The 23,046-nt window shown below is 35.5% G+C and overlaps 4 protein-coding genes across 4 annotated transcripts; 2 read left to right on the plus strand and 2 right to left on the minus strand.

The window, feature by feature from the left end:
• Positions 1-189: 189 nt before the first annotated feature.
• On the plus strand, positions 190-12,054 carry abcg5 (ATP-binding cassette, sub-family G (WHITE), member 5). Its single transcript, XM_004077296.4, has 14 exons — positions 190-326; positions 550-671; positions 1,599-1,735; positions 3,574-3,672; positions 4,017-4,149; positions 5,570-5,709; positions 5,780-5,909; positions 5,983-6,196; positions 6,433-6,638; positions 8,689-8,827; positions 8,920-8,993; positions 9,638-9,749; positions 10,586-10,698; positions 10,928-12,054. The coding sequence occupies exons 1-14, from the start codon at positions 214-216 to the stop codon at positions 11,110-11,112; spliced, it is 1,917 nt and encodes a 638-aa protein (XP_004077344.1). The 5' UTR covers positions 190-213; the 3' UTR covers positions 11,113-12,054.
• dync2li1 (dynein, cytoplasmic 2, light intermediate chain 1) lies at positions 11,343-17,647 on the minus strand. Its single transcript, XM_023963722.2, has 13 exons — positions 17,497-17,647; positions 17,290-17,395; positions 17,144-17,178; positions 16,480-16,549; positions 16,055-16,143; positions 15,710-15,908; positions 15,536-15,604; positions 14,937-15,014; positions 14,709-14,788; positions 14,378-14,448; positions 14,130-14,227; positions 13,893-13,985; positions 11,343-12,090 (listed from the first exon to the last, which is right to left on the minus strand). The coding sequence occupies exons 1-13, from the start codon at positions 17,637-17,639 to the stop codon at positions 12,028-12,030; spliced, it is 1,194 nt and encodes a 397-aa protein (XP_023819490.2). The 5' UTR covers positions 17,640-17,647; the 3' UTR covers positions 11,343-12,027.
• A 1,532-nt stretch (positions 17,648-19,179) lies between these two features.
• On the minus strand, positions 19,180-21,650 carry lyrm7 (LYR motif containing 7). Its single transcript, XM_004077052.4, has 5 exons — positions 21,513-21,650; positions 21,284-21,356; positions 21,133-21,203; positions 20,737-20,818; positions 19,180-20,577 (listed from the first exon to the last, which is right to left on the minus strand). The coding sequence occupies exons 1-5, from the start codon at positions 21,528-21,530 to the stop codon at positions 20,507-20,509; spliced, it is 315 nt and encodes a 104-aa protein (XP_004077100.1). The 5' UTR covers positions 21,531-21,650; the 3' UTR covers positions 19,180-20,506.
• On the plus strand, positions 21,628-22,883 carry hint1 (histidine triad nucleotide binding protein 1). The gene is made up of 3 exons (XM_004077053.5): positions 21,628-21,788; positions 22,321-22,425; positions 22,572-22,883. Exons 1-3 carry the CDS (start codon positions 21,678-21,680, stop codon positions 22,734-22,736), a joined length of 381 nt encoding a protein of 126 aa, XP_004077101.1. The 5' UTR covers positions 21,628-21,677; the 3' UTR covers positions 22,737-22,883.
• Positions 22,884-23,046: the final 163 nt, after the last annotated feature.

The raw sequence follows: 23,046 nt of genomic DNA on the forward strand, positions 1-23,046 counted from the left end.
CTCCCAGATAACAGCCTTTTCCGTGTTTTTATTGTTCTCAGAAGAACCACCGATTTTGCACTTTTGCACTGCATTGGGAACAGCTCCCTAAATGACTTAGAGAACATGAACAAACCATTGTGAAGCGGACTACATTCAGCTGTCACTGAGAACCAAAGACACCGAGCAGATTGTTTGTTCTGAGCGGTGGAGCAAGGAAACTGGGCAAAAGTTATGGAGTCTTTCAAATTTGTGCCGGAGGACAAGAGAGATGTGTGGAGGGAAAGCAGAGAGGACACAGAGCCGCCAAGCAGTCTCAGTGTCTGCAAGATCTCCTACACTGTCAGGTAAATCTGCAAAAAATAAAATCTACACACATTTTTAGAATTGTGCACAAACACATCCTGGTTTGGGTCAAATGAGCATTTAGGGAATCAAAAAACTATATTTTACATTTGGCATTAGGGTTCTTTCAGCAGTTTTATTTTCAACAGCTAGAAACCCTTGAATGAAACAGTAAAATTAAAGTGTTAATATACCTGTTTGCATTTGCGTCTGTGTTTGTTTAAGTGAGCGCGTGGGACCCTGGTGGGACTTGCCCTCCTATAAGAAGCAGTGGACTCGGCAAATTCTCAGTGATGTCTCCTTCTATGTGGAAAGCGGCCAGATTATGGGAATACTGGGAAATTCAGGTTTGCAAGCATTTCTAGTAAAATGACACACATTTAAAACAAACTACAATAGAGACGACTAGAATTTTGACAACATTTTTTTTTATAGATATGCATCATTTCAGTAGAAAAATGCAAATTTCATGTAAAATGTAAATGACCTGGTTTAATTGGGTTTATAAGATTTGTATATTTAGGTTTATAGTTTTTAATTTTGTATCTAAGCATACTTTTATTTGACTTCAAAAGGTGTAAGCTGTCAAAAAATAAAATGTTAAATCAGAAAAACCTCAATCATCAAGTAGGAAAAAGGCATAAATTATAATAAAACAAAGTTTTCAAAAAATTAACCAGATTAAATACACAACTAACCTTTTCCATTAAATGCATTAAATTTATTTTTAAAAAATCTAAATCACAATTTTTCAACAAATTAGAATGAGGACAAGGAGATTATAAAATATGTTTTGGTCTTTAGTGATTAAAAAGACAATAATATGGCTCATCTTTCCTAAATAACTTGGTTTTGTGACTGAATCTAAATGTTCATTTGAAAGAATGTGGATTTTTCTCATTTTGCTCCATGAATTTATAGTATTATTGAAAGTTTTAAAGTGTTTTTTTGGTGGGAAATAGGTAAATTAGGGAGTACAATAAAAAGTTTTAACATCCTTTGAGCAAACAAAAACATCTTGTAAAATCTTAAAGAAACGTGTTGTCCTAAAACAGTCTTAAGAACTTTTCCCATTTCCACTTTTTGACATCTCGCTTAATTTCCAGCTATAAAAAACTATTTCACTTGTGTTTTTGTTTTAAAGTAAATGCCAGATTAAGGTAATTTTGGAGCCAAGGTGGGGAAAGTGTGTAAAAGCCTGAAATTTGGATGTTGTAGTCAGTTTATGCTGTTTTTTATAAACGTTTTTCCCCACTTTTTCTTTGAATGAAAAGGTTCAGGAAAGACCACGTTACTGGACGCCATCTCAGGAAGAATCGGAAACAATGGAACTCTGTTGGGCGAGGTCTTCCTGAACGGCAGAAAACTGAAAAGAAACCAATATCAGGACTGCTTCTCTTACGTGCTGCAGGTAACATCCAGAAACCTGACAGAATGTTAGTGTTTTCCTGTTCATGAATCCTCAAATTTAATAACAGACTTCTCCATTCTCTGAATGCAAAGAGTAAAATAAAACCAAAATATGACACAGATTGCAGTAAACACTTTTAAAAAGTTGCTAATTTCTAAGGATAAACAGAGTGTCTTGAAGTTGTTAAACACTCTAGGTTGGAAGCTCCAGAAAGACTTCATGAGAAATTAACTGGTACTGTTGGACAGCCTCCTCATACTCCTAATCTCTCAATGAGAGGTGCTCATCTGTATCCAAAGCCTGAATGAAAAACACTGGTTTCAAACAGGCCTCGCTTCTTTTCAAATCATCTCTCCTCTGATAGCACGCTCCTCTGCTCTCTAAGCCTCCTCATTAACTTCCTCTGCTTAGACACAGATGAGGACGTGATATGAGCACCTGATATTAAAGTCCTGGGATTAGAAAGTGAACAATGTCTTAATTAAGGCAGGTCTGTTCATTTGGATTTCAGATGCTTTACTGTACTGTAGCAGCTTTTACATTTTTTTCTGTCTGTTTTTGGGGGGGTTGACTGTATTCGTGTAAATAGATCTGACGGTTCCATAATGAACGTCCTGTTGAAACATCAGCACTTCTTTATATTTCTAATCCCACATGTTGAGTTATTATGAAGTCAGACTGAGAAAAACCCTGACAGGTCCTTCAGGGTTTTCCTTTTTTCCCTTTTACCAAAAAACAAATGCTTGTTTTAAACATTTTAACTCATTTTCTCAAGAAAAGCAGATTGTAATAAAGCTCAAATGTTAATTTTGATATTATAGCATCAGGGTGACTGTAACCAGCGGTTCCTATTGTAACTACCTTTGTCAATTCTGACCTTTTGAATATATGACAAAAAAATCAAGATACGTAACATGAGATTTTATTTATATTGTTTTTTATTATTTAGGGTAATTTTATTTTCTAATTATGCCAGAATAAAGATAAATTCAGTGTTTATTGAAATGTAGATCTTAGTTTATAACAAGAACCTAAATAATTATATAGGAAAAATTCAATAACCTCTTGACAACCGGGGAAAAAAAATTGGAGTCAAATTTTTTTCAAACTATAATTCCCAGAGCCCCACCGTTTCATATTTGGTATCATTGAAAAAGTCCCAAAAGTCCTTGGTAGATACCAAAAGGAGTTAATTCGGTCATATGCAATGGTTGGGAGACATTCAAGTTTAGAAATGTCCTTTACAGATGACAAATGTCGTTCAAATAAAAATAAAATAAATAAAATATAAAATAAATAAATAAAGCCAGAAAAGCTTAAAAAACAGCAGCTTAAACTGTTAGATGTAAGCATTAGTACAAAAAAAGTAAAACACTTACATTGTTTATTTTTATCAAATGTATCTTTATTGTCAGACGGACTTAGATTTTTTAAAGCAAAATTTAAAAAATCTGTCCTTCATAAGAAGCCTAACCTTTACTGTTAAACACCTAATAAGTAATAAAAAGAAATTCTAAAAAGTATGTAAATTTAATTCCCAATAAATATAAGAAAACTTAATGGGAAATTCTGGAAGTAATGATTAATGGAAAACATTTGAAAAAAGTACTAATTACGTGGTTACCAGATTTGTTGTGGGTATTTATTTATTGTTTTGCTTGATTATTTGTTTGTTGGAGGTGTTCTAAAAAAACAGTAACTAAATATTAAACAATGAAGATGATGCAGTATCGTCATTTTTTTCTTTAATAGCAAACCTTTTCAGTTAGGATGAATAAGCAATATGCCCAAATATATAAAAGGTGAAAAAATAAATACTTATTGTTTCTCTTCTTCAGAGTGATAACTTGCTGAGCTACCTAACAGTGGAGGAGACTCTGACCTACACAGCCCATCTGGCCCTGCGCAAACATTCTGCCAAAGCAATCGAGGAAAAGGTGACCTTTAGAGAAACTCACATTTCATTTTCTTTCTACTGTAAACAACATCAATAAAAAGAGTGTTTAAGCTGCATATTAACTATTGAAATGAAACTTTTAGTTCCTCTAAGAGAGACTGAATGTAAAAAAAAAGAGAGACTGAATGTATAAAAAAATGTGGGTTTTTTTGTCTGTTCTTTTCAATGTAATATGATCACAGGCAAAAGTAAACATTCTCCTTTGCATTGGGTCAAAGGGTTGAAAAACCACAATAACTGGTTGCACTTATCAGTTTATCTGCCATAATTATTAATATTGTGAATATTGTCCTTTGACTCATCCGTGACCTCTGGATGAGTCAGGTGTCGGCAGTGATGGCGGAGTTGAGTCTGACTCATGTGGCCCACAGCGTCATTGGCGGTCGAATTTTCCCAGGGATCTCTGGGGGTGAGAGGAGGAGGGTCTCCATCGCCAGTCAGTTACTCCAAGATCCACGTACGTTCTTATCTACCTGGGATGATCTAAAGGGGTCCCTCAGACCTCTCCTTTCTGGTGCCTCGTTAAAGAAAACATCCAAATTTACTTAAGAGATAAATTCTGGGGAGTGATTTTAATATCAAGACACGATTCTAAAAAAGTGAATTAATAATTTACAGGAGTTTGTGTCAAATTACGTTTAGGGAGCAGTGGAGTAAACGATTCAATTTTATTGCTATTTTAGTAAATTTTCATGAATGAGTCTGGTAAGTTTTTTATTGTGTTCCATATACTTAAATGAGGTTTTGTAAAACAAAAAGTCTAACCAATCTATGTAGAATTAAATAATAATAAAAATATGCAGTATTGATTTATCAAATAGATTAAGTGATTTTTATTTAAACACATTTCTGTGGGGGTTTTAAATTGCTTTTAGTTAGTTTTTATTATTTTGTGTAACAAGAGTTTGTCATCATCAAGAAATACTGTTTTTATATGGTAATTAATAATCATAGATATTGAAATGAACTGCATAAAATTACGAGTTGAACAGTATTTGAAAATCTAAATTAATTCAGGATCAAAGCAACCAGACTTTGATTCAAAGGTCTAACAGGTTGTGATTGTCATTTCATAACTACATTTTTTTAATTTTTTTTAACCAATAAAACAAACTTAAAAGGAAAAGGGCGATTTTCTGTGAATTCGATGTTTAAAAAACAGAATTTGAGGTAAAATTATGAAGCATGTTTTGCAAGTTTGATAGAAACCTACAAGAAAAACTGTAAATGACATTCTAGGATATAACTACATCAAGAGCAGAAAGTTTGTTGGATAACCCTGCCCTCACCTTAAAACTTAGAAAGTTTGCTCTGAATAAAAAAAAAAGAAAACTATCTAAGGAGGAAATTGAGGAAAGGACCTCCAAAAGGATAGAGGGAGAGATGGAGAAGAGTATTAAAGGACTGGGTTATCACGTAATGAAAGTAATGAGCAAAAACCCCTTCAGTGTGTGTCTGTGCTCATCCCAGGTGTAGTTTATCAGGTCTGCAGTCCTCCAGGGAGGATGAAGGGTCTTAGTCCTCATTCAGGATTAAATGGCCATGAACACACACACACACCTACACTGAGTCACATACAGACTAATGACAAGTTCCCTTTCGCTGCCTCTCCAATCAACCAGGAAATGAATTAATCTCACAATTAAAGCATCTGCTAATTCCACCCTGCTTTCATAATGCAAAGAAGCAATCTTTTAACTGTCCTAATTAGAGTAATCGTCTAAAAAAAAAAAAAGAACTTACTTATCTTCTTGACTTCAGTTGGCCCCACAGAGAGGCCTCTGAATGATGAAGTGCATTTAAAAGTTTCCAGCTCATTGAAAGAAGTTCCAGTCCTGCGTGTTACTTGGGTTATTTTTTGGATGCTGCCGCTTCAGGGGTGATCCTGCTGGACGAGCCGACCACCGGTCTGGACAGCATGACGGCCAATCAGATCGTGATGCTGCTGGCTGAGCTGGCCAAAAGAAACCGCATAGTGATGGTGACCATCCATCAGCCACGCTCAGAGCTGTTCCGGGTGGGTTCCCACGCAAAACAAACTGACCAAATGACAGGAAGTTGACTGACCCTTGACTTTCTGCTCTCAGGTCTTCAGCCGGATAGCGATAATGAGTCGAGGAGAGTTGGTTTTCTGTGGGCAGCCTGGTGAGATGGTGGACTTCTTCAGTGGATGTGGATACGAGTGCCCAGAGTACTGCAACCCTTTTGACATATTTGGTAAAACATTTCCCAAAGCATACCCTGTAGATCTCACAGCAAACACATTCAAACTTAACGTGACGCCCCACAGTTGACTTCACCTCCGTGGACACGCACAGCAGTGAAAGAGAAGCAGCCACTTCCAGCCGCATGCATGAGATCACCGCATCCTATCGGAGGTCTACAATCTACCAGAACATGCTGACCAAAATGGAGCAGAGCCTGCAGCAAGCAGACAAGCCAGCCATCCCCTTCAAGAGCAAAGACTCGCCCAGTGGTTTGGCCAAGCTTGGAGTGCTGATCAGGTCCGTCTTGTGAGAACGCTGAGATCCATGAAAGAGAGAATGTATTCTGGTGGAAGGAGTGTGTGAATGTGTGTGTGAACGGGTGAATAGGTTTGTGACTGTAATGCGCTTTGGGCTTTCGAGGAAGGTAGAAAAGCGCTATACAAGTATTACCATTTACCAAACAATAACTGTTCGATGAGAGTTTCCAGTAAATTATTCTTGTCCGTCATGGATGGATGTGTTTTGTTTTTTAGGCGAACTGTGAGAAACCTTTCTAGAAACAGGATGGGTGTGATGATGCGCCTGGCCCAGAACCTGATATACGGGTTGTTTGTGGCCTTCTTTGTGACGCGCCTGGACATCGACGTGGACAAGGGGGCGGTGCAGGACCGCATCGGCATCATCTACCAGAGTGTAGCGGCTTCACCGTACACCGGCATGCTCAACGCGGTCGCTCTCTGTGAGTTCCACCAAACCCAAATGATTGTTTTCCATTACCTCTGTGTGACCTTAAGGGACATCCAACTCCATCATTCCGATAATCGCTCCTAAAGTTGACCTGGTGTGAGTCAGATACAATAACTTTGTCAAAAACACAAAGACTTTACAGCTTTTACAACGTTGACTTCATGGATATAAAATGACTTCATTGATAAATAAAATGACTTCATTGATAAATAAAATGACTTCATTGATAAATAAAATGACTTCATTGATATGAAATGACTTCATAGATAAATAAAATGACTTCATGGTAATTGATGTGCGCTATTTCCTTCAATTAAAGCATTTATTGGCTTTCTGTAAAAGTATATGAAAAAATCTCATCAGCTATTCAGGTTTGTTTTTCTTTTGTTATGTGGGTGAAAGAGGCCTGCAGTCAGCGTTCTCTGGTTTTGGCAAAAATGTGTCAAGTTAAAAAAAAAATTGAGGGTACAACTCCAAAATACAACATTTTTAAGGGCCAGTTTACAAAGAAAATGTTTTTTTTTAAATTACAACTTTGAAGTCGTAAATATCCGACTTTGGAGTCATGCATTTACTGGGAAAAAAGTCAAAACTCTTAAATTACGAGAATAAAGTCACAAATTCACGACGTTAAATCTCGTAAATTTACAACTTTTAAATCTCGTAATTTTACTTTTTTTTTTATTTGGTGGCCCTAAAACTCCGTCGTACCAAAGAAATGAGATATTATTAAAACAATTTTGAAGAAATCAAAAAAGAAAAGAAAAAAATGTTTGCGATCATCCTTAGTAATGAGCAAGTGTGGTAGTTCAAAAAGAAGTGAACTGAAGTGACCTAAAAGAAAGTGTTTGCACTAACTGTACAATGTCAGAACATAATAACAATGGGGAAGCCTAACAGTTTAAAACAGATCACCTTTGCTTATGCCAGATTTGTGGTAATCCAGACACCGTACCTCCTCTAGCTGTGTGGACATGGGCTAAACTGGACACTGTCGTTCACACTGGACAAGCAGTGTCCAGTGTGAACGACATGGGCTAAACCGCCGTTCAAGAATACGCATATAGTGTCATATGCCTAGCTCCAAGCTACGTTCACATCAGACACCTGACGCTGAGGGCGGTGTTAACGTGGCTTAAATTGTTCCTGTACGTGTCTGGTTGTCTTGGAATGGTCACCCACCTTCCCCTGACCCCAAAAGAGATTGAGTGGGTTTGGGAAATGAACGAATAAAAGGATGGATGTGCTTTTTGATGAACATCTTAGCCGCAACACTCCAGCCTGACATATATAAAATTAGACTGAGGACTTGGTTGGACTTGCATCTGCTGCTTTCTGCAAGATTAAAAGATGTTCCAATAAAATAAACCCTGTAATAATCCTGCAAATATTTAACAGAATGTTATTATATGGTGCTTTTAAAAAGTCAGTGGGACAATGACACAACCAATCTAGAGTGTAAAAAGAGGTAAACAGATTAAAAATAAAATAAATATAAGGATTTTTTTTTAAACTGTAAGAACTTTAAACAACACTGGTAAAAACTAATTTATTTGAAAGTAACTGCTGATTTAAAGTGTAACAAGTTATACATGTGGCTGATATCTGCTTTTTTATTTAAACTGAGATAAAAAAAAAAAATTAAGAAAATATATATATATATCAGATAAAGCATTATGGCGCTTTCCTAGAATGAACATTTCCACTTAGTCCCATGCCAGATATTGAGATTGTGCCAATGCTTTTCTATCTGAATCAGCTGACGCTAAAATCAGGGCTAAGTGTTCTCAGATAGCAGAGATAAGAGATGTGATAAAACAATTTGCTGAGCAGAAGTCCCAAACAGCCAGAGGAAGTTTCTCTCCTAACCTTGAATCTCTCAGATAAGGAGTGATAAGACACTACTGTGTGCTACATTTCACCTTTCACAGACACGGGTTTAATGTATGCTCACGGCCTTGTTGGAATGAGCCTTCAAAACTCTTTATTTCTTTATTGATGTTTTTACCTGTGCCCCGTCTCTGCTTTTATCTCTGCAACAGTTCCAGCTCTGCGTGCCATTAGTGATCAGGAGAGTCAGGATGGCCTTTACAGTAAATGGCAAATGTTTCTCGCCTACATCGTCCACATCCTGCCCTTCAGCATCCTGAGTATCGTCATCTTCACCTCTTTTCTATACTGGTGTGTAGGAAACAAAAACAGACCAATAATTTAACTTAACAGATGGTTTAATCTCTTTTTTTTTCTTCTGTCTTGTGATATGTCTTTCTCAGGGTGGTGGGAATGCACCCAGAAACTTTGCGATTTTTGTGTTTCACTGCGGTTGTCCTTGTGCCACATATTATAGGTGAGTTAATGACAAAAGAGTAAACTGCTACAGTTACTTACCAGCCTAATCATCAGATATTTCTCATATAAATCTGCTCCATTTTGTGCTGAGAAATAATTTTTGTGTAAGTTTGTTCTTTTAAATTAGCAGCAACTCAAGGTTTGAGGAGGACTTTAACCCTGGAGAGCCTGTGGGGTCAAATTTGGCTGCCGTTTTTTTATCTTTATTTTTTTCTTTTCAATTTGTACCGGTATGAAGCCTGTTGATACAACAAAGATGTAATATTGGGCTATATATCCCGTGTGCTATCCTATGACCCCACTATGGATAAAGTGGATAAAGGTGGAAAGATTTCATGTAATCCATGGACACCAGTGAAGATCACAAATCATTGAAGAAAAAGGGTTCAGAGCACTGTCTAGTGGGTCTAGATGACCCAACTCCCAATGGTAACGTGCCTTGAATAGCACAAGGGGTTAAGTAAAATTGAATTGAGTTGAATTTTAGATTTTTGTTTATTTATTGGCAGCTGTTTATTGCTGTTACCCAAAATTACCAAGCAAAAAAAATGAACTTTAAAATTGTTAAAAAATTGTTCTTGGCATCTCCAGGGTTTTGTTTAAATCTATTTTCCTTTTGTTTATTTTTTTTTATTTCCTCAGGAGAGCTTCTGACTGTGGTTCTGCTGGGAGTGGTTCAAGACCCCAACATGGTCAACACTGGTGTGGCTCTACTTAACATCGCAGGAATCTTAGTGGGGTCTGGCTTCCTTAGGTCCGTTAGACACACCGTCCAGGTTTTTTCAGTAACTTGTTTGTTCAGTTAATTACTGTAGTATCCTTTTGAGTTTACTCCTACCTACCTTCGCCTCTACTATCACCAAGTGTGAATGAAGAGTGAAGTAAGCGCTTTGAGCGTCTGGAAAAGCACAGATAAATCCAATCCATTATTATTATTATTACTAAATAATCTTATTCTAATCTGCTTTCTGGAGTTTCCCTTATATTTAGATATGTTTCACTTTTTGTTATTTCACTTAAAGACAAGCAGGTTGAATTAAAATTTAAAAATAAGTTGTAAAATTGCTATCTTGCACCACATAAAACATAAAAGTAAAAAAAAACAGACATTGGATTACTATAAGGTACATTAGCAGACTTTTTTTACTTAGCACATAATTTTTAAAAGAAAGACAGAAAGAAGCAGCTTGAAGAAAACTCTGATCCCATTATAAGATCTAAAAGTAACCAGATAAATACCAAAAACTGACTTCTCTGAGTACATCTGAGAAGATTCTCTGTCATTTAGGTTCTGAAAGGTTTCTGTTCTTTAGGGTAGCTGGACTTAAAAACATGGGTCCAATAGTTTTGGTTCCATGTATTTAGGATCTGACCACTTCAGAGGCCTGACAAAAAGTTGAATAATTAGTTGTCCTGTGAGCAGAAGCGAATGTCAAGGAAGGAGGGATTATGCAAACGCTCAGCTGATGGTGGTAGGGAGGTGCTGTGGATCAGATCAGCAGGTTTCACTCAGGAATCATTAGGTGTAGGTAAACACACACTGCTTGACGGTGATGGTGTTCTAAAGTTATCTGCTCTTTTTCTCAACAGGAGCATCCAGCAGATGCCTGTGGTCTTTCAGTGGCTTAGTTACCTGACTTTCCAGAAATACAGCTGTGAGCTGCTCATCGTCACTGAATTCCATGACCTCCAGTTTACATGCAGTAAGAAACGTTTTCCCTGCACCATCTTCTATCCAATGAGATGAAACCTCATTTTGTTTTGATTGCTTGACTGTTTGCATAAAAAACCTTAAACTGTCGTTTTTACTGCTGTGAGCACAACTGCATTTTGTACGGTTCAGACGTTGATAACCACCAGAAAAACGGAGGAAACATGACAGAATTGTTCATCTTTCAGCAGCATTTAGGTCACTATCTTATGCTTTTGCAGACGTTTCGAAGCCCTTACCAGGAGCATGCCTGATCACCACCGGGGATCAGATCATTGATGAGGGCTATCCCGGCGCTCTGCAGCGATACACAAGAGACTTTGTGCTTCTCTACTCCTTCCTCCCTGTTTTGGTTCTCCTGGGCGTAATCAGCTTTAAAATCAGGGACAAACTTGTGCGTCACTAAAATACATTTACAGCTTTTATTTTGTGTGTTCAAACCAAACACTGAAGTGAAATATTCTATAGAACATCTACAGACACATCAATATAATAAAGATTTAGGGCTAAACAAATAAAATTGAATTGAATTGAAAGATGTAAATTTTTAGAAAATGTTGTGGCAAAGTATTCAAACTGTTGGTCAGTCCATTTAAAAGAAAAGTCATTAAGAAATGGGAATGAAAACAAATGAGGTAAGCTGAATGTTTATCTTTATTATAAAATTCTATGTCAGAAGGCAACAAAAAACAGAGTAAAGCAAACAGAAAACCTAACTTATCATATTAAATCAAATTACAGGAAGTTATTTCTTTTTTTTAACATCTCACCTAAAAATATCAAAATGCTTTTTCCCTTTTATAACATTTGCTTTATACACTCTTTATTATTTTACACACTTGAAGTTTACTCAAACGTTTCTTTAAAAAAATCCAACTTCTTAAGGGTTGATAATTTTAAAAATTCTTTAGTTGGAATTACTAAAGATATTCAGTTTGATTTCATTGTAACAGAATATTCATTAATCAAATTGTTGTGATAGTAAAATGTGAAATCCTGCATTTACTGTCTGTACTTATGACTTTAACATTTTTGGAAACGAATTAAAACTTTGAAACCTTTAGCTTGAAATACTTAAGCTTTAATGAAACTCAGTTGGAGTATTTTGTCAAGTACACAAAATGTTCTGTAAAAATTGTAACTTTTAAATATTTAGTGAATTGAATTGTTTTATTTTTCATACAAGTAACATGAAATATCTTGATGTTTTTGCTGCATTTTGTTTTATTCAGCATATATTAAATCATTTTAGTAAATCAAAGTCCTTAAAACCAACACAAGTATTCTGAATGTATACTTTTTATAAATTACTGTAATAAACTTATGTCTCCAGCTCCAGTCCTTTCCATGACTTTGCAGCATTCTTTTTGTACTGCTCCAACTCCTGAAAGCAGATCAAAATATAAATATAAATACATCACAATGTTTTTTTGTTATCATAACTTGCATTCTTTTCAGTTCTGTTCACTATGATGTAAACTGGATTCTTTTTGTCCATTTTTCACATATTCAAAGACCATAACATGTCTGTGTCACAAACATACTTTATATTTTTGTTTGTCTTCAACTTCCTTTTAAATGAATACAAGATGTTTTTAAGTTTTAACTAAAGTTAGAAAATTGTATTTAAAAACTCACCGAGTACTTTGGCCTCAGAAAATATTAACCTAATTTTTTCACATAATCTTAAAAAGCATCTTTTTTTATTATACAGTGGGCAGATGGTTCATTTGGAGGAGGATCCTTAGACATGGGGCACATTTCCCATCATTCAATAAACTACACTCCAGATTTTCACTTTTTTTCTCAGACTGAGTATAATAATCACATCATGTCTGTTTACAGAGACAGGCTCTCCACATTTTCATGAGATGGAAATAACTGTAGGATTTGTGTTTGTGACACCAAAAGGTTACTGCAGTTCAGCTGCATTGGAGTTTATTACCACAGAATATAATTGTGCTTGATAAGGAGATTGCCACAGACACAGTTTTCCACGCAGGTTACTGCAGGACAAAGGGTTACTTTGGAGCATTAACTAAGTAAACTACAGCAGACAGTTCAATAAAAATTGTTTCTCAAAAAAAAACAATTAAATAAATAAAGTTTAGCCTCTAACAGCCTGTTTCTCACAGGAGAGTGGAGGAGGTCCATATCTGTTTGCTCAATTGTGAACTCAAATATTTGAAGTAGTGCAGTTCGGTGGGTTAAGCGGCCGCCAAACCAAAAATTGGATTATGTGTTTGATTTTTATTTAAAAAGTAATTGATCCAAAATCCCACTTTCCCCTACATTGCAAGAAACCTGCAAACTGCTTTAGACGTTTTTCATGTAATATTTGCTGTAAACTGTGAGGAAGTAGGAAAATCTGTGGCATGTCGCCCCCTAGAGGCAGCACTTTCAAACAATTTTAAAGGTTATTCCAAACGTTTTTATGACAAACGTAAAAAATAAAAACTGCCTTCTTTTACCCCCAATGTGATTTGTTTCTAGAAAATGTGACATATTGTTTAAACTGTGTTGCATTTCTGTTGAAACTTCAACTTTCTATGAGGAACTGTAAGGTAAAGCAATAAAGTCAAGCATTTTTCCTTCTTCATGGTTTTTCTGCACTCTCTTATGTATGCACATTTACTATAACCATAGTAAAATTATTAAGGCTCTTTAGAATATTCATTCTGAATCATTATTCTGCTTTGGAATTACATTCACAAACAGGGACATTTCACCCAGAATAGGTATTATGGATTAAACCTTTTTCTTTTAAAGCAGAAATATAACTATCTGCAAAATGAATGTGTGCCTATTAAGAAAAAGGATTTGAAAATAGTTAAAGAAAGCAAAGATCAAATGACATGTGTTGAGTACAAAAGAATAGACAATGTTTTTTAAAGTCATTTAAAAAAATTAAAAATTAACAACTTTTTTAAAATAGACAATTTATGAATTTAACAATGGACACTGCATTGGCTTCTAGGGCAAAAATCAAGGACAAAAAAGGAGATAAGAAAATAGGATTTTCCGATAGGCGCTTATTTGCTGCCACACAGCCAACTTGGAAGTCAATAAACACACTGTAGTTTTACAATTGGTCGTCAAGCTTTTATCTGCTATGTGTCTTTTTTTAACATGAGAAAATGCAATTGAAGCCCACCAAAAGCTGGTTCTATTCTCAAGATGAGTTACCTGGTCTTTCTGGGCTCTCATGGCATCAATCTGGGGTTCACTATACTGAGGGTCTTTAGAGGGGTCTTTCAGCTCCTTCTGCTCACTGGCATTCTGTCAAGAAAAACCAGCTAATAGAAAACCCACTACAGAAGAATCTAGCTAAAATACAGCACCCATTCAGACCAACAGTTTACAGTATTTCTCAAGAACAAAACAATTAAATAGGCTGTGAAAAGGAGGAAAAATCATAAGTACCTCATGGGGAAAAACATGTTCGTACACTTTCCTCCAGAGATCTTTTGGATTTTTAGCATGCAAAGATGTAATGTCCACATCCGTAACAGAGGGAGGGCCTATATCCAGAAAAAAATGTCATAAAAACAAAATGTAACCATAGGGTCACTGGCAATCAATACCCAAAATAAAACAGCTCAGAATCAACTTAGTTCCAAAATCATCTAAATGCAGTACCAATTGTGGCCACTAAGTGGTGCTGTGCTCACCAATTTGGCTGAAGGAATCTGAGCCTGCAGAAATGATGAGAGCCTTATTGAGGTCAGAGGACAAAGTTTTCCTTGGTGAAAAACACACACAATAACGCAAAGATTAATACTGAAAAGTATTTATTGTGTTTTGTTTAACTATGTAACAAATTAAAAAACTACATTCTAGGGATTTGAAGAAAAGCAGATGCAAGTTGTCTGTTTGTTTGATCTAAAAGAACATTTAAATAAATTTAAGAAGAAAAAAAAAAACATATTAATCAAAACTTCAACCTTCCAGCAGTCATTTGTGCTAGTTTACAACAAGCATTGATAGTGATATTAGTCTCACCCTCTGTCAAGGCCGAAAGCCAGATGAGAAAAAAAACTCTTGATTTTGGACATGAGACTTTCCGACTTGATACTAGTGAACTGCAGAAAATAAATTGGACAACAACAAAAAAAAATTATAATAAGTCCAAATAGAGAAGATAATGAAGCAGAATCTAAGCACCTTGTACATTTTATATAAATATTTAAACTATAACAAATATATAGATGGCTGAAAGGGTATACTTACAATGAGAGAGGCTGCATGATAGTGTGCGATAAAACGCAGTGTTTTACTGACCACCTTCTTCTTCTCAGAATCAAAGTCCTGCAGAAACAGTTGGAAGAAGTCCCAAAGAAAAACACAGTTATATATATATATATATATATATATATATATATATATATATATATATATATATATATATATATATATTAACATTAAATAATATACATATTTAATGGTAACCATACTCTGAACTGTTTGAAACAACTTCTGTTCAAAAATTGGTAACCTTTTAAAGAGTACAAAAACATTATAGAACATTAATGCTGTTTTTTTTTCTCCTTTCTTTAACTTGTTCTGTCCAACAACTGAGGAAACAGATTAGAGATGTGTTGGACAGGTTTTATTGTTACAAAAAGAGGTTATGAATCTTCGGATAGCCAGAGTCTAAATTTGTATAAACCCCTTTTTTTATTTATGTGTTACATTTATTGTGTGTGGGGAGGGAGAGGAGAAAAGTGTGTGTGGGTGGGGGTGGAAAAGAATAAAAGGAAGAGAGGTGGAGAAGAACACTAATGCTACAGTAAGACAAATTGCCAGACAACAGCGGAAGTTATTTTTACCTGAAAAAGGTCATATTTACTACCAATAATGAGAAGAGGAACAGGAAATGGACTGATAAGCTCTCTGTCCTGTTAATAAAAAGAAAACGTGCAATTTAAAAAACTTGTATGAAATGTACTGCTACACCAAGATCATTCAACTATAATGCAGAACTTGAAGAACTTAAGTCTTACTGGATAGTCTTTAGGTAAAACACGTGCTGCTGGATGGACAAACTGCTGATTTTTGGTTCCAGGTTTTGATTTCTGTGCTTGTGCTGCTTGGGAAAAGACTTTATCCACCTGGGTTTGCACAGCCTGCAGCAGCTTCTCCATGGTCACCCAAAGATCATTGGGCTTAGACAAATCCAGGACGAGGATGACAGAAAGGCAACTTGGAAAAAAAGAACCACGATGATAAAAAAAAATGTGATAAGAAACAAAAAATAGAACAAGCCTGCAGTGTAAGCATGTCACTTATTTTCTAATTGTCCTCATGACATCAGTGGAAGGCCTCAGGAATTTGTGTTAGTGACCTACCTAACACTGACAGAAGTGATGGGTATCTGAACCAGATCTGACAAAGAGGTCCCTCCACCCAGCTCCCACAGGTGGGCTATGTCTTTAGGCTGAGAAGAAAAAATAACACCACATTTCTATAAACTTTTAATTAGAATCTGCTTTTTTTGCATCACATATTGAACCAAAGTATTAAATGACCCTATTAGAGAGTACATAGTATGGGAAGCCTATAGTTGTTTAGGCCTAACTAGAAACAGAGAAACATTAGTCTATTGTTGTAATAGAAATGACCAAGTGGGTACATTTGCAATTTGAAATGGATATGTTGCATTTAGATTTCATTTTTCTAAAGTTTAATCTTTCTTGTGTTTCTTTTAAACTATTTCGGTGTACACTTGAAGTGTCCAAAAGAGGCTGGATGTCTTATGATCTATAACTCCTACTGTGTTGTGTCCTCGAGCTCGTCTGCCAAATGTGTACTCCAGGGCCAGAGTTGGTTTGGGTGCTTCGTCCCTATGAACAGAGCAAACATTTCATCAAATAAAACGTAAAGCAACAAAAAAGAAAAATATACTAAATTTGGGTTAAAAAAACATTAAATAAAAAATAATTTACTTTTACAATGTGAAAAAGCACAACCGGTAATTAAATTCATTAATCTGTTGTATTTTAAACAACTTTGTGTGTGTGTGTGTGTGGGGGGGGGGGGGGGGGGGGGTTGCACAAGAATGATTTTCTGTTTGTTTCTAATTTTTAAAAGTTTTTTTTTTAATAGCAGGACCAGATTTTTCAGAACAAAACCAGTTTAAACAAATTGTTTTCAAAATTTGTTTTAGAAAGAAAACTGAATACATTGACATTTATCATGCCGTGATGAATGGAGGGTTGAGTCAAAGTGTAAACTTGTTATCTAAATTCGATAACATTTACTATTAGAGACTATATTAAAATTTAAAAGAAAAAAAAACGTGCCATCATGGAAGCTTTGTGTTTTCTGGTGTTTGCAGGAAGAAACTTCTGATTGTAGAGCCTCCAAATTCTCTAATTAATTTAACTTCAGCATAAAATATCTTTAGATAAAAGGTAACAAACCGCAATCATGCGCACCTTTCGAGACATCGGAGCAGAATTGACGTTTTACCCTAGAAAAGAGGTTTTAGGTTTACCTTCTGACGAATAGCCTTATCAATGGCAGTTTAAGTAACATATTTGTTGTATTTAAAGTATTAAAGTGAGCGTAAAGTCTATCAAACCCCAGCTTTGCTGCCCATCAGGAACACGGTCCTCTCGCTGACCGTCTCCTCTTCACTCTCCTGATGCTGGACCTCCGCGGCGGCCAGCTCCCATAAGGAGTCCGAGCTGGTAAACAACGCGAAAACACAGACCTCAATATGAGATAAACATTCAGGGTTTTTGGAAAATATTCTGTATCGTTCTAAAAAAAAAAAACATCAACTCACATTATTTTGGGCATGACGCTTGATGGGGCTTTGTGCGAAAATGCTAGCCGAACGAGAATGCTACAAGCGTTGCCAGAGTAACGGCGCATAATGATGACGCAATCATAATACAGTTCCGGAAAAAAGACCAGATGCCTCAACATAAAAAAAAATTCTACATAACATTTACCCCACCAACATGTTTATATCCAAATTCTTGAATATAGAAAATAATTGTATTTTTGTATTGATTTCCCTGAATCAGTTCTTCACCTTTTCTACTTTTGTAGATTTTACCGTGAACGTTGGAACCAATTAGAACGCTTTGTAAACATCAAATTTAATTGTAACTTTATTATAAATTTCAAACAAATCCTCACATATTTCACTTGTGATGATAAAAAAAGTAGAAAATAGTATTAATTTGTTGCTTCTCCAATCTAAATTTTACATATAAAAGTGCAGAATAAAAAAACAACTCCCAATTTTACTGTATTGAAAATAGAGATGTTTCAATTTTATGAATACATTAAAAAAATTAACACACCCAAAGCAAGTAACACTGGAACAATTTGTGCTTTTTGTTTGATTTTCATTCCCCTCTTCTAAGAAAACCTTTGTATTGTAAATATTGTTTTTTTGTACTCTCTTTTTTATACATTTTGAGATACTCTATTTTCTTATCAGCAAGCTCTATTTTTGATGTTTCTGCTACGTTTATGACTTGGTGTGGTTGAATAAGTTTGGAATGATGGCATTGGTTGTTGCGGCTGATGATCTATTTGATGCCTTGATGTTGTGTTTTGAACTTTAATATTATGTTAAATAAAGTTGGAAAAAAAAGACCAGACGCCTCAAAAAAAAAAAAAAAAAAAAAAGAAGCGAAAAAGCTTACAGAAAAAACGAAATTTTACTCAATATTTAAAATGATTTGTGATCTTAACTGGTGTCCATGGATTACATGAAATCTTTCCACCTTTATCCACATTTGTCATGGTAGGGAGAACACGTCAATGTAAGGGTGAGGTCATCTAAGATAGCACAAGGATTAAATGTATGGCAACAAAAACAAAAATTTAACTTTTTTTTTGACTTCCAGCAATATCTAAACGTTTGTATTAATGCAAATCTTTTTTTTTCTTCAAACTTTATTGAATGTAACAAGTCAATACACAACAATGCAAAACAGCAACAAGAAAGGAACAAGTCAGGGGGTTATTATTACATTTTACACAAAAACATTGAAACTGACGCACAGAAATTTTTTTTTAATAGCTTTCTTATTGCCAGAGTTTCTTATTGTGTCCATGTATTGTTTGAGCTAATTGATAAAGATAGAAAAATGAGGGGTATGATTTGTAACTTTGGATTTATGAATGTGCCATTTGTATAAAAACAATAAAAGGTTAATGATGTAGAATTCTTCTTTTTTGTGAGATGGACAGTGGGTAAGGCCAAATATATCATGTTCTAAGTACAGGCGAAGGTCTGGGTCAATGTGGGCATAAATGACATTACACACTTTAGACCACAGAGTAGTGGAAAAGGGACAAGATCAAAATAAATGTACAGTTTCTTCAGGGGGTTCTGGACAAAAAGAGCATATTCAAAGAATATCTTCTTGAACATTTGCAGATAAGGTTTGGATGGGTAGAATTTATTTATGAAAATTGTGTTTATAAGTGAGTGAGCAGGAAAGTAACATTTGTTCATGGAAGTAGGAAATCTTTATTGGGATCTTTTGCACATTATAGTTACAAAATAAAAGAAAGTTTATGCCTCCTAATTTGGAGAAAATGAAATTTGGTATGAAATTCAGATTGAAGTTGGATTCTTAATAAAATGTCTCAGCCAATTTATTTTAAAGGTATTATTTAATGTACAGAAGTCTAGGAAGTTAAGACAACCCTTATCGTAAGTGTTCATTACAACTGTTTTTTAATATAATGGTTTTTGTTCCTCCAAATAAAATTAAATAGCATTTTTGTCAATGGTTTTCAGAAATATTTTGTTAACATTGAGGGATAAAGCTGCATATGTTAGGCGGGAAATTCCCTCACCTTTAGCTATCAAAACTCTGCCTCTCAATGATAAATCTCTCTGGAGCCATTGGTTCAGCTTTGTCTGTCTTTTATTAATAATTGGATCAAAATTTAATTGGCATCTGACTTTTTTATCTTTAGAGAAGGTAATTCCTAGGTAAATGATGGACTCTTTTACTGGAATATTGCAGATAGAGAGGACATCTTAGTGTTTAAAAGCAAATAATTCACTTTTTTATGTTTAAACAGAGTCCAGACACAGCAGAGAAATTACTGATCAGATCAATAGCTAACGGTACCTAAGAGTGATCTTTTAGAAACACATTAATGCAATTCTTCTTTGGCTATCAAGATGCAAGGTTATCAAACTAGTAAGACTGGGTGGAAATGCCTTCATAAGTATAAGACATTTCTCAAGCAGCTAAAAAGAAAAATGCTTCTTACACAAATCAATTTTATACTGTTTTCATAAACATGTGCTAACATTCTGTATTTACTTAATCTTTTACTTTATATTTCTTGCACTAACACCAAAGTCTATTAAAGCAATGACATTTAAGGAAAAAATTAATTTCTGTGTCCCATTCTCTGTGATTCGCCCCTTACCTCTAAAAAAAATATGCAATTTTTAAAACTTTATGACTGGCTTTTTAAAAGAAGAAAATGTTTCCAGTGTATTGTAGAACATACAAGTCCTTTGTTCCACCACCTAAAAAGAGTCACATGAGCACTCATGCTGTCTTTTTGCAATTTTTAAATTGCAATTAATGAATTGAACTATTTCTAATGAGGAAATAGTCTCAAGTTAAAATAAAATGAGTGGTTAGACTAAACGCATAGACATGTTCTCTGAAAATGAATCCGACTTCTGGTCTTGCAGTGATGATCGCTCCAGTGGCTTTGTCAAAAATGTGGTTTGTTTGAGTCAGACAAACTGCAGGAAAACTCTCAGTCTTTTGGCTGACAAAGGAGTGGATGAAAAAGGTCCGTCATGACTTTTTCCTGGGTTCATCAGAATAGGGGACATTTTCCAGCAGGAGGCTTTCTCTGGGTCGGAGCACTGTGAGGCACAAAAGCAAAAGAAATATGTTTACATAAAAAATTCTTTATAAGGAAACCATGAAAGAATTTCAAAATCTAAATGTTTTTTTTTGAATGTACATGTTGCTTTAAAACAGATGACATTTTTTATAAAAATAATGAAATCATAACAACGCACAGAGCCGTTGCTGTCCAATATGCTCCACTTGTACCACAGATTCTCGAAGAACAATTTCCACATCTGAGCCCATTTTAATCATCTGTTAAAAAAGAAAAGAAAAGAATGATAATATTAATGTAAAATCTTGCTATATGGTAAAATGTAAGTAACAAGAGCTGTTTCTAAAAAAAAAAGCTTCTAGTCTCATGGAGGATGAATCTAACAGGTGATTTAAAAGCTGATTTAAAATGAGAAACTTTAGAAACAGTTTAGGTAAATGAAGTGAAGAAATTCAGGAAAATACTTGTATTATGTCAAAAAAAGGGGGGGATACAGTTTAAGATTTAACTTTTAAAACTAGTAAAACAATCATTCAAATATTGTCTTTTTTAATCATTAAAAAACGCACTGTACCTTCTGAATGTTTTCTTCTGACGTTTCATTTTTGTTTTTCTTAAACTCTTCATTGATCTTTAACCTAGCAGCTTTCAGGAACACAACAGTCATGATCACACATTTGTATTTCATGAATTTCATCCATTGGTGTACCTGAGGCGAAACCTACCTGTCAGCGCCCCTTCGTCATCTTTAAAAACAGCCATCCTTGTTCTGTGCAGCGTTTTAAAGGCATTTAGAACCTGTAAGCATGCGCAGTCAGCTCCAAGACAGTAACAACATGTATTACCAGCATCCAACAACAAATATATGTTTATACTCTATTCAAATCTAAAAATATTTTAGACATAGTGATGTTACAAAAATGCTCACGTTAAACATAAAGAAATACTCCTCACCTTCAAACGAGTCCCCATCTTGACTTGTACTTCCGGAGGTTCAACAACCGGCCAATCAGTAGGCACGTTCAAATGACGTACACTTCTAACCAATCAGCGTCCAGCCTTATACCACAGCCCACTGACTCTACTGCGTCTGCGCGGCCTGGACTCCACTGCGCCAAGATGGCTGACGAAACGGAGAAGGCACAGACCGCCCGTCCGGGTGGAGACACAATATTTGGAAAAATTGTGCGCAAAGAGATTCCTGTGAACCTACTCTATGAGGACGATCAGGTGCGCATGACATTGATCACATCCGTGCGCGTTTTATTAGCCACACGTGCAGCGTAGTCTCCACTAGCTTCGTCCTGCTCCTCTGCAGAAACTGCCTGCTCACTTTCACAATCAATTCTTGCAGGAATCTGTCACTAAGGAAATAAAGTTTAGTTCGGAAACCATACTTGAAAAACCTCTCAAATATATTTACTTTAAAATCAAAGAATAAAATAAATGTAAAACTTTGTTTTGGGGGTAATTAGGGAATTGTCATGGGTGTCACCGTGCATGTACTGATCTGATCATTAACCGGTGTTGAAGTTACACTTTGTTTGGCAGCTATGACTGACACGTGACGACAAAAGAAAATCCACATTGACACTGGTTATGCCCATATGTCTCTGGTTTTTACTGTGATCATTATTTAGCCAAATAAATGTCACCACATGACTTTTATTTTGAAGTCCTGTCTCGGAAGAAATAAAGCAAGTGTCCTCATGCATCACAACTCAGAATCCTTACAGATCTGTTTGTGTCTCCTGTCTTTCAGTGTGTGGCCTTTCCTGACATCTCTCCTCAAGCTCCCACTCACATCCTGGTAGTTCCGAAAAAGCCAATAGTTCAGCTGTCTGTAGCCGAGGAGGACGATGCTGCAGTAAGTCTGACTGCATGTTCTTCCTTTGAGCTTCATCGCATGTTTCTGTCAGTGGCCACTAGAGGGAGCTACTTAATCTGAGATCAGAGGTCTATTTAAAGGTCGGAATCTTCACGTGTTCTCTTGTTATTTACTTCTCTTTTCAGTTGTTGGGCCACATGTTGATAGTTGCAAAGAAGTGTGCTAAGGACGCAGGTCTGACTAAAGGCTACAGGATTGTCATCAACGATGGGCCCGATGGAGGCCAATCCGTCTACCACGTCCACATCCATGTCCTGGGTGGACGCATGATGGGATGGCCCCCAGGCTAACCTTCCTCTTCCTTTGCAGACCACGTAGTCATGTCAAAGTCTGTTGTTTGGTGTCCTGTACTTCTAAACTTTAAACAGTTGATTTGGTGAAACCACATGAAACAAACATGAATCTGTTCATTTGTTAATAAAGTTTTCAACAACAGACTTTAACTTGTCTTTCATCTTTCTTCATGTCATTTAGGAGTTTAAATAAAGTAATAATCAGTAAATGCATTTATGCTATTAAAATCTAAGTTCTTTTGGATACATTTGAAACTAAAGTGCATTTGATGGTAGATCTTTCAATGAAAAAAAATCTCATTATTTT

Source organism: Oryzias latipes, chromosome 15 (assembly GCF_053564925.1).
Source record: "Oryzias latipes strain Hd-rR chromosome 15, Olatipes_Hd-rR_3.1".
Taxonomy (NCBI): domain Eukaryota; kingdom Metazoa; phylum Chordata; class Actinopteri; order Beloniformes; family Adrianichthyidae; genus Oryzias; species Oryzias latipes.